The sequence below is a fragment of the Seriola lalandi genome, unplaced genomic scaffold (assembly GCF_002814215.2).
Source record: "Seriola lalandi dorsalis isolate HSWRI2012SDOR001 ecotype SW California unplaced genomic scaffold, Sedor1 jcf7180002054284, whole genome shotgun sequence".
NCBI classification, from domain to species: domain Eukaryota; kingdom Metazoa; phylum Chordata; class Actinopteri; order Carangiformes; family Carangidae; genus Seriola; species Seriola lalandi.
In genome coordinates, this window is record NW_019524837.1 from 365,614 (window position 1) to 377,359 (window position 11,746).

Consider the following 11,746-nt stretch of genomic DNA (forward strand, 5'->3'; position numbering starts at 1 on the left):
GGGGGGCATGTGTAATGAGTGAAGGCCTTGTTCATGAGTGTCCAGATGAGTCTGATGTATTCTGTCTTTATAGGTCACAGACTGGAGCGACGGTGGGAAACATCAATCACGTGAATAAACAACACCCATGCCATTGGATAGAGCTGCTCTGGCTTATTGGCTTTGAATCCACAAAATGCAGAAAGCAACATACTACGACAACTCCGGACTTTTTGGAAGCTACAGCTACCCCAAACCAGACTCTTACAACTACGGCCCCGCACATCAGTCCTACCCCACTCCCACCATTGAGAATGAATACCAGGGCTCAGTGTGTCCCATCCAGACCTCTGCTGTTCGCCCACCGACTCTCAAAGACAGTGACCTGAACGGAGACTGCATGCGGCAAAGTGGCAGTCAGAGCAACGGCAGCAGCCAAGCCACGAGCATTGGGGAACAGCAGGCACCTCCACTGTCCGCATCCTCCCCAAGCTCCAACAACACCCCTGCATCCCAGAAGAAGAAATCCCCGTCCAGCAGCGCTTCCGGCACCGCCACGCCAGCCCTCACCAAGCAGATCTTCCCCTGGATGAAGGAGACCCGGCAGAACGCCAAGCAGAAGGGCAACAACTGCACCACTGCAGGTAGAGACCATGATGGAGATGTGTGTGCGTGTGCGCGCGTGTGTTTGTGTATGGGGTAGGGGGTGACCTAGTGACCTGGCCTTGTTGTGCTTACAGTTTATGACCTGCTGTTATTATTATTATTATTATTATTATTATTATTATTATTATGGCTGAAAAGACGCTAAGATGCACATGTGCTGATTTCCAGGTGGGGAGGTGAGTGATGAGAAGAGCCCACCGGGACCAGCCTCCAAACGGGTCAGAACTGCTTACACCAGCGCACAACTTGTGGAGCTGGAGAAGGAGTTTCACTTTAACCGCTATCTCTGTCGCCCCCGGAGAGTGGAGATGGCGAATCTGTTGAATCTCACCGAGCGCCAAATAAAGATCTGGTTTCAAAACAGGAGGATGAAATACAAAAAGGACCAGAAGTCTAAAGGGCTCGCGCACTCTCCCCTGGGACACTCCCCGGATAGAAGCCCGCCGCTGAGTGGCCCAAATCACATTGGATACTCTGGCCAGCTCCAAAACGTGAACAGCCTCAGCTATGACGCGCCCTCGCCCCCATCCTTCGCCAAACCCCAGCAAAACATGTACGGTTTGGCCGCGTACACGGCACCCTTGGGTGGCTGTATCCCGCAACAGAAGAGGTACCCGGGCTCCGAGTACGAACACCACAGCATGCAGAGCAACGGCAGCTTTGCCAACGCCAATTTGCAAGGCAGCCCCGTTTATGTGGGTGGGAATTTTGTTGATTCCATGCCAGCCTCGGGCCCCATGTTCAACCTCGGCCATCTTCCCCACCCCTCATCCACCAGTGTGGACTACAGCTGTGCCGCTCAGATCCCAGGAAACCACCATCATGGACCCTGTGATCCCCATCCCACATACACAGACCTCACCTCTCACCAAGCGTCTCAGGGAAGGATTCAGGAAGCGCCTAAACTCACACATTTGTAATATGTGGTTTCTTTGTGTGTGTGTGTGTGTGTGTGTGTGCGTGTGTGCGTGTATGTGTGTGTGTGTGTGAGAGAGAGAGAGAGAGAGAGAGAGAGAGTGTGTGTGTGAGTGTGCGTGCGTGCGTGCGTAGGTTATGTATGTGTGTGTGTGTGTGTGTGCCAAAATTACGTTGCGCTCTTTTTATTACCTCACTAGTCTAATAACTACACTCCAAGCGAGTCGTGTGTATTATTACAGTATTATTGATATTACTATTAACGCTATTGTGTAATTATTTTCTAAATAATACAGCTTTGTCCATTTCTCTTGAATGTTTGGGGATGCGCAGAGGCAAACTAGCCTGGTGGTCAGTTGTTCCTTTTTCCTTTTTCGATTTTCTCAAGTGCAATGCGCAATGTTTTGACTGAATATTTCATGCCGTTACTTGAAGGTAAGTCTTGTAGATCACGAAAAGTAGAAGCTCATCTTTAGAGAGAAAGACTTTTTAGGGAAATTTTCGTCTGTTTGTCAGGATCTCATTTTCCTCACGGGCATCCTATTTATTTATTTTTTTTTATTATTATTATTATGCTGCATAATCTTTCGTACTAGCATATAGCCTATTTATTATTTAATTACTTTTGTATTGCACATTATTTATCGTTTATATGCGAGTATTTATAAGTGTGGGAATTTTTTGTAAGATTGGACAGATCAGTGCACTTGGAAGTGTTGGTAAAACAGGGTTTGGAAAATGCTATGACTCGCAGTGTATTGTTGAAAAAGAGCATTTCTAATTGTAAATCTGGGATAAATGGGGCATTTTATAGTGTATAAACACCACTATATGTCCATGGTTAATCTTGTGTCAAACCTTAAGCAAAACGTAGACTATCGACGTATCAAATATTATACACACCAGCATGTCATTTTGTGTAGTCCATTGCTATTTTTTATTTGTCTTCCATTGTTATTCCATTCAGTTGGATATCCATAAATTTATGAAACCCTAAGGATATTGAAATGTTATATTTTATTGTGTTTAACATTTTGTAAATAAAGTGCTCAAACTTGTCTTTTTTCCATTGCGTTTTGTTGATTTGTGTAAAAAGCCCTGCAGCAGGAACACATGACCATCCACTGCCTCTGATCACTTTAATTCCTCATTCAGTGAAACTGTCAGGTAACAGTATAGCGAGGAGACTTATTGACTCACAGCTCTACTGTACAGTCCAAACAGGGAGAGCCAATCGATAATTAGACACCATGATATCTAAAACTCATCAGACGGCTCTATGCTTCCAATGCAAAGTGCATTTCAGCGGAATAAAAGGCTCTGGAGATTATTGATGTTTTATTGGTATGAGGGAAGTGAGTCTATGGTCTTATTGCATCTTTCACATGTCACATCATTTTCTTTTTCTTTTTTTTCTTTTTCTTTCTTTTTTTTCTTTTTTTAGACTTGGCCACATGATTACCTTCCTATCTGCCGGGACAAGAGAATAAGCTTCATTTTCCTGTAGACCGAAGCCTAATCACTGGCTGCTCTAATTGATTGGTACACACTGAGACGGATTTTCAAAATAAATTACATACATTGGCAAAGTGGAAGTATAAAGATATGCCCGTTCGTTGATGGGTAAGGCAGGGCATATTAGTGACAATAAAAACCAGAAGAAGAAAAAAAAAACAGGGTGCTTCTTTGACATTGGAAATGATGCAACGATGGATGCCTGTGCGTATATGTGTGTGTGTGTGTGTGTGTGTGTGTGTGTGTGTGTGTGTGTGTGTGTGTGTGTGTGTGTGTGTGTGTGTGTGTGTGTGTGTGAGAGAGAGAGAGAGAAAGAGAGAGGCAGAGCAGTTCATCCTTTATTGCTCCTGGAGAGCCATTTCAAAGCTCATTAATCAAAAACTCGTCGCTTTCAGACTCCTCGCTGATCCCTCCTCCTCGTGAACAAAGCATTTGCATTCCAGATCCAAGTAACACATTTCAAACCGAGCAGCCCAATCTGTAATGGTGGGGGAGAGTTAGAAAAAAGAACCCTACTGCTTTCACATTTCCTGAGATGATATATCCTCGGATTTAAGAGCGCATCAAGGCAAATGAAACTCTTGTCACAGAAATCATCAGTGGCTTTAAATCCGCACAGGTCCCAGAGTCACAGTGCCCCCCCCCCCCCCCCCCCCCCCCAAAAAAGTTGCAGCTAGGGAAGTAAATGTGACTCAGCATGCAGGTATTATCCTAAATCCTGTAATGACAGCTTTTAACTTTATTTCATCTCATTTTATCATCAAATCCATCTTGGGCTTTGGCTACGAGCTACCACAATAGGCTACAAATCATCTCAGTATTCAGTGGATGGCGGCCATTTTAACCCTGGGTGAGCTCTTTCTTTCATCTCCCCCACCGCCGCTGTCTGCGCTGCACAACTCATTTATTGAGCCCTAAAAATAGTTTTCTTAAAACATTTTTTTTTTTAAATTGAATGAAACATCATTTTCCCGAAAACAAGCTGAAAGTTAATAAGATAATTTCTGCGATCTGAATTATTTTGCATGAGAAAATTTACTGTTTTAATGAAGGATCAGAGGATCTAGTTTCAAATTTTAACAAATATCAATTTGGACCTTTTTAAAATCAATAATGATGTTTGAAATTTGATGATCAAATACCTCGGGCAAAAGCACCATCAACAGGGAATAATGGAAGTCTAAATCTCGCTCATGAAGCACTAAATGGAGCAAATGGAGTTTCAGATTTTATCCTTACTGACTCTGTATCCCCTGACTCTGTAATTGGACATGGGCGTAGCTGAGATCAAATTCAACAATCTGGCATGAAAAAAGCAGGTTTCACCTCAATTTGAAACTGCACCAGCAAAGATCCCTTTGCTCTGCAAAAAAGAAATTCTACTTCACACAGAGACAAGTCTTGTTAGGAAACCAGATGAATAGATGTTACTTTACAGACTTGTGTTTTTTGAGTTTTAATTTCTGCATGAAACAAAAGCACGTGTTTCAGACTATAGCTGCTCACTAATCACATAAATGGTTTGGATTATGGGAGTTTTTAGATTAGGATACATGAAGGAAGTGTGAAATAACTTGTACAGGCTTTGTTGGAGCAGGCAGTGCAGCTGAGAGCTCATTTTGTGTCCCTGATTGGATAAAAGCAGAGCAGACCACGCCTGCTCAGTGGAGGGTAATGTTTACATATGGGAAAGTGTAGTCCTACAGTAGGCGAACTATTAATGAGAGCAAGTCCAGAACTATCTCTACTCAGGACATCCGACCAGGGACAGCCGGTATTTGAATTTAAAGATTTTTGTTGGGTTTTATTTTGTAAATCCACGTTGATGTCTGAGGTGATGGACAGAGAGCTTGGAGCAGTGGGGATCTGTGTGTTGTGGCCGCTGCCGGGAGAGAGCCAGCCTTTCATTCAAAGAGTTTCTTCAGTAGATTAAAAGAGGTACAGTCACAGCTGCTCCTTCTTCTTCTTCTTCTTTAGAGGGCACTGGGAGAATTGTCCGTTCCCGCGGCACCAACATGTTGCAGCGTTTTAATCAGCCCATAGGAAGAAAGTTGGTATGCACGTCGGTCACTGACAGAACATATCGCGATGATTCAAGTGTGGCAGTGAGCAGCGTTCATCCCCATCCCAGGAGGGTTTTTTTTTTTATTTTTTATTTTTTTATTAACACGCGCTTGCTCGAGAGACAAGAGGGAGCAGCAGTTGTGAAAACGTTGCAGAAGAAATTAAGATCAGTAAATAGCTATATTTAGTATTTAGTACTATATTTAGTTCTTTTCTTTTTCTGTTAAAAAAAAACTGCTTTGATTTGAATGACGGCGTCCTATCCTGCTTTATTATCACCGAACAAAGTTATTGTGGATTATCGCCGGGATTTCAGGACAAAGCGGTTGATGGAGGGGAACAGAGAGGATTTTCATCTCATCACAACCTGACAAAAAAAAAAAAACTACGAGGACTGGTCCGTACAGGTGAAACTGCTTTCAGAGCTGAGGAGTGGCGTGCAGCGGAAGACTAGACAGAAAAAGGGGCCTGGAGGTCTGCTTTGGCTTTATCACAGCATCCCTCAGCTTATTTATTTTCTGCAGTGGAGCAATAATTTGTATTTTGTCACTGACTTTTTCTGTTATCTCTCAAACATGATGAAAAGCTCTGAGAAACCTACAGCAAAGTGCAGGATTCATTATTGTTGTTGATTTGTGACTTGTGATGTTTGCAGGAATTCAATCCAATCAAACTGAAAAAAAAAATCTTAATTTTTATTTATTGTAGAATTTTTACTGCTACGAACAATTTACTTTGAAATGTTGTTATGACTGGGATGTCCTTTGAATAAAGGGGAAGTTATAACCTGATACTTCTGTGTATAAGTTTATTAATGAATTCATATACCTGCCTTTATGTCTGTGCATGGACAACAAAACTATTTAAATGTGAACTCACTCACCAGTTGCGTTTTTTATTTATTTTTTATTTAAACATGCTTCTAAGGCTAGCATGATGCTATTATGGATAAACCTGCTGTTATTATATGTGATGTAAAAGTTGATAAATTAAATTGCCACTGAGCTCATTTGATATTTTACTGATAAAACAGAATTTATTGATATCTGAAACTAACTGATTAACTTAATTAGCTTTTTTTTTTTTATTTGATGCTCATTTATTCATTCTTTTTCTTATCTAAACTACTCAAAATACATGAGGACAACAACCCTTTTTGTTTTAATTTGTAAAGAAGGTACCATTCCCCCCTCACAATAGTCCAAACTTCCCCACCGGGCACATTCTATATAAAGGGTTTGTATGAATGATTTTATATCCCAAACTTGTGTTTCAGTCCATTAAACTGACAGTCAGGATTTCATTTCTTTCCCCGCGCAGCGCTCGATTTATGATGATGTTCAGTAATTCTTTGGTATCAGACAAGAGGAGGAAGGAAGAAGTGATCTGCATCGCACACCCTGACCATCTGTACACACTGACAAGAGGATGTGAATGTGAGAGGACACCATTGTCCTATTCTCTGGCCTCTGCTGTCATTATGGATTCAACACACAGTGTGGAGGTGAATGAGCAGATGAGGCAGACACTCTGTTCATGCTGGGGGCATCAGTGTTGTCTGCCAGCTCGTAAAGTCTACACTGTATTTCTCCCTCTGGAAAGAAAAAGACTAAAGAGACCACACTGCAGGGTTACATCACATCCATGTAAAAAACTCCTCATTTGTCTGCTGGTTGCGGAGGGCTACACCTGTCCCTCTAAAGAGGCCATATTGCATGCATGGAGAAAGTTTGTCCACACACACTGACTAATGTAAAAAAAAAAAATAGCTTGATAAAGGCAAAGCCCCTGAAAGGAGACTGCAGCGCTCTATTCAGGAACAGCATGATGTAGAGTTTCTCTCCATTTTTTCACAATCCACATCTGAAGCACCTAAAATCTTTAAAAAAATAATTATTTTCCCTGTCAGCTCCCACTCTGCAGCTGACTGAAATGGATTTCCAGCAAAGCGTAGGTGGCCCCTTTGTTTTGCACACTCACTTTGCCATAACAGCAGGCTCATGGGTTAGTGTTTTCAATAAGGGCATGCAGAAGATAAAGTGAAGAAAGATGAGATGTGGCGAGGTTATAGTGCTGCTGGATTCATAAAAGGTTTTAACTTCAAGAAACCTGCAGCCAAACTCCTAAGAGTAACAGTAGCTGAGGACCCTCCCCACATTGATCATGCAAGTTGTCACGGAAACTGATGTGCGTGGATTTATCGCAATCTTATGTGTTAGTGATATTGATATAATTGTAAGTATAATAAATGACTCACTCCTCTGGGTATGATTTAGAGGGCTTGGCCAAAAGGCTGCTCTCTTCCTTTCTCATGTGAAAGATAGCTCAGTGATGTGAGGAAACCTGAAGTAACTCATACATTACCCAAGCCTTGACTACAATGCACTGGTAGTCTATATCAAAAAGTATTAGTGCCTCTACCTTTTTCTGATGCACATATGGATTTCTTTCACAACGTTTTCTGTATGAAATTATGAGTGAATAAATTGCATCTTCATTTATCTTCGAAAAACCCTTCTGTGCTGACTGCGATACTCAGCTCTCAGCACTTTACATAATTATATTAGTCTTCTGCTACACCACGAAATTGATTGCCCAGGAAAATGAACCTGGCTTTGCTATAAATTACACCTATGGATCATAAGAAATGTGTTATTTTGTTTAAAATAGTACCTAATATAATTAGAGCTCTAATTCATGGCAAGCTACAAGTGTGCCTATTACAGTAACAGGGTTTGGAATTTAATCTGTCTGCTGGATAAAGAATGATCCTGTGTGGTTTTCATTTGTAATCCCAGACACATTATTTCAGTAAAATAGTCTAGGACTTTTAGATATGAGAGATGGATTGTTGAATGAATAACTATATTCATAAGTTTCGGTATTAAAGTTAACAATTCATCCATGGAAGGAAGTTTCAACATTCAGCCCGCAGCCTGTCCTGTAGAACTTTTCTTTTACAGTGAACGACAGCGCTGAAACCGGATCCTGCTTCACTGGAGGTCTTACCTCTGCTGAGAATGTGAGGCAGATCGCTATCAGTGTGACATACAGGATCTTTACACAGAGACTTACAACAGAAATATGATCGTACTAAAGGAAAGAAATGACCGCAAAGAAGTGATACCTGAAAGGAAGACTTAGTAATTTCCTAAATCAGATGGGCACTGTGGTTTTCAGCAAATGTGACCCAAACATATAGCATTTGTTTTAGGACTATTTTCAGTGGCGGATTAACAAACACTAGTGAATTGGCAGGACTGAAAAAAAATAAAACCACACAGAAAATAAACCACAGTGACCATGTTCCTCATACTGAAACAACATGTCACCCAGTGTTTTTAATAGTTTTGCAGGTCAATGAAGGTGTATAGCACAAAGGAATAACATATATCAGGCTACACAGGCAATGAACGCTCGTAGGAAAAAAATCAGTGATGGTTTTGATCTTGATGTGTGGACGATAGCCAAAATATAGAATATCATCCGACTTATCCTTTAACCTTCAGGTCAAACAAGAGAAATTAAGCTTTGTGCATTGTTGCTAAACATGCCTTTAGCACACAGTGAGGTACAGTCTGAGTTATTATTGTATTTTAATCTGAGAAGATAACCTTGTACCACAATTCATCTTTGGCTTTGATCCCCTCTACAAACTCCAAAGTATATTAAGTTTGACATCTTTTGTATAGTTAAACAACTTGATACAAATGTGAATCAGTATCCATTACAGCTCCTTTGAGTTTCACATTTCAACCAGTCGATGGTTGAGTAGGGTAGAGAGAACGTAGAGGGAATATCCTGAGGGTACATTTCCTTGTCAGAATAGAATAGCGTACTATTTATTTACTATTCAACATGAAATGATATTTTTTTTATGAAATGCACCTTGCCAAGTCTCTGATTCACCTGTTAGTGGTGCGTTCATGTAGATGTGACTTCACACATTATGTTCATTTTTGTAATTGCATTTCTGGACAACAGTTTCCCACTGGTGCCATTCCGTTTAAAATCATTGTTCTAAGACTCAAATCTCTAAGCTACAGCGTGGCACCACATTTTTAAAGCACCTAAATTCCAAGGCACATTTCCTGCCTCCATTGTTCTCCTCACCTACACACCTCTGCACTACAATCTAAAATCCAAGAGCACTGTGGCAGCGCGCAGGGTTAAGTAATTCTGCACCACTGAGAAAGACATTTGATTTCATTTGTAGCATGTCTTGCAGTAGGTGGAGGTGAGCCCACCTTTGGCTGCGGGAGGAGTGAAGCGGCACACATATCTAGTGTTGGGAGACACAAAATTGACAATGCATTTATCTTTGAATAATGTAAATGTCCTGAGAATACGGTGGCAGTGGTCCTGGTGTGTCCACTGAGGGCGCAGGGCTGTCAGACTCTGAGCTCTCTGGTCCTGCTGCAGCATAATGTGGCCTCCGGCTCCCCTGGAGCATCCCGCTGCTCTGCTCTGCCCTGCTCTGCTCTGCTCTTCTCTGCTCTGCCTCGGGCCCAAATTCCTGCTTCGGCACACTGCACTAGCTCCCCACTTAATTTACGCTCTGGTAGGAGAGGGAGTTAATGCAGAAAAGCCTGCCAAGAAGAATCTTATCTGCTCTCCCTCTTTAAAGGTGAGGTCGTTTAGAGCACAATATATCGAATAGAGGTGTGGAAGGTGATGGTATTTTTCCAACACATTCTCTCTGCTCATTTGATCTATGCTTTGATCATTACACATACAATGAAATCAGACATCTGTGTGATGAGAATACACGTTTCCAGTGTTGGAATTGCTTCTATTATCTTAAGTAGCTGGCATAATTTAAATGCTTCTTTGAATACCATGAGTTATTGTGTCCAAGAAATGTGCAGCTCAGTGACTAAAACACGTATTGTTTAAAATGGATGGTTCCTGGCAGGCTGACAGTGTTGTTCAGTGAAGCAAAGTGCCAGTAAATTGTTTGTCTTCTGCAGTGCTGCCCTATAATTCTTCTGGGAACCAGTGGCATTGTGTTTGCCAAAGAGAATAATGATAGATGGGACAAAATCAAACTAAAGGATTTTGGGATGCACTCTGACCACCAGGCATAATCTGAATACATTTGTGTCTCTGGGAGCGACGCTGCCAGTTGTTATCCTTGTGTCTTCCCTGCATCTTGTCCATCCTCAGTGGAACAACTGATTTTAAATAGACAATTTTGAATTTGTGTGGTTTGAAAGTAATGATTTCTAATACAACAATTCCAGTTGTGATCCGTTCAATGCCTAGACTCATGCATTAGTACATATGTATATTCATGCAATGACAGCTACAGACTCTTGCTACATCTGTCCTGGACTAAATCTGTTGGATGCAACAATGTATGTTATTCTGTGTAAAGCGCTGGCTCGTAATGTCCCCAGCTCTCAGGCACAAATGTAAATGTGCAATCTGCTTGTTAAAGTGTCCTGTTGGCCCAACAACAGGAGCACGTCCCCATCTGTTCCCTCTCTCTGGAGTGCCCAGACAATACATTTCCCCCCGCCAGACCTTCCCATTTGCTAGAGCAGAGGTTTCCCGGCCATTTCTAAGGTTACAGGGAGGGTAAGTGCCTCTACCATGTGCTCACAGTTTTCTGATCGGAAAACAAGTTGGTCCACGTTTGCAGGTAGAGTTGGGCTAAATTTTTTCTGATGCTGAGTAATATTTAAATGTGCTGTCCTTGTCTTTCAGGCTCTTTTGTTGCTGTTGCTGCAGTTCCACAGGAAGCGAGCAGCGAAAAAGACGAGCATGGCTGTCAGTGGAGTGTGATTTGTTGCAAGCCCAGCCTTGCCAACTGTGAGGCACTGAGGTGTGACCACGGAGATGCCTAACATCTCCAGTTGCCTCAGGGCCAGCCAGTCAATTACACAATACTGTCTACCCCGAGCAATGACATGTGCTCAATAATGGACCAAAGGCAAAGAGGAAACACATCTCAGAGCAGTTTATACCAATGACCACACCATTATCAGAATAGTGTTGGTCAAATACTTTCTCACACTGTAGTCAGCTGTGAAAATGCATGAATGTGTGGATCTGTTTACAGCACAGTGAGATTTTGCATCTGCACTGTAATGCACACATGGCAGTTTTGTTGCAGTTGTACTTACATATATTTTTTTTTATCAGTTTACCTCAGAAGAGTAACATTTTGGGTATATATCTGGAGCTTAACTGTTTATGAGGACCATGTGTGGGAAACTCCGAGAGGGTCCTCGTTCAAAGAAAACTGCCTTTCCTTTGTGAAACACTTTATCGTGTGGATGCAGATGTGCTTTTTGTTGGAACCTTGCACCTCATCCATTACCCTCGGCCTGCCAGAGAGATAGTGGAGAGTGAATCCATTCAAAAGGACCATGACAGAGCCTGCTGCTCAACTGAACTCTCCATGAACTAGGCTCAACAGCGAGATCCATGCATCAAAAAAATAAGTAATTTCTCTTGTGTGCTGCTCTGGCCTGTGTTTCATACAGATTGCTACTATCAACACGTCCGGGATCCTCATGTATCAATCTGTCAATCTGATACTCGTTTGAGCACTGTATCTGTCTCAGAAGATCCAAGTGAGTAGAAAGTACGAGTGAGCTGG

At 41.9% G+C, this 11,746-nt stretch overlaps 1 protein-coding gene across 1 annotated transcript in view; it reads left to right on the forward strand.

Annotated features, from left to right (window-relative positions):
* The window catches only part of hoxd3a (homeobox D3a), a 5,333-nt gene extending 3,705 nt beyond the window's left edge, over positions 1-1,628 (forward strand). The window contains exons 2-3 of the mRNA XM_023405695.2: positions 74-623; positions 814-1,628. Coding sequence (XP_023261463.1) covers positions 176-623; positions 814-1,565 — 1,200 coding nt within the window. The 5' untranslated portion in view covers positions 74-175 and the 3' untranslated portion in view covers positions 1,566-1,628. The remainder of the gene's footprint in view (positions 1-73; positions 624-813) is intronic.
* The last annotated feature ends 10,118 nt before the right edge of the window (positions 1,629-11,746 follow it).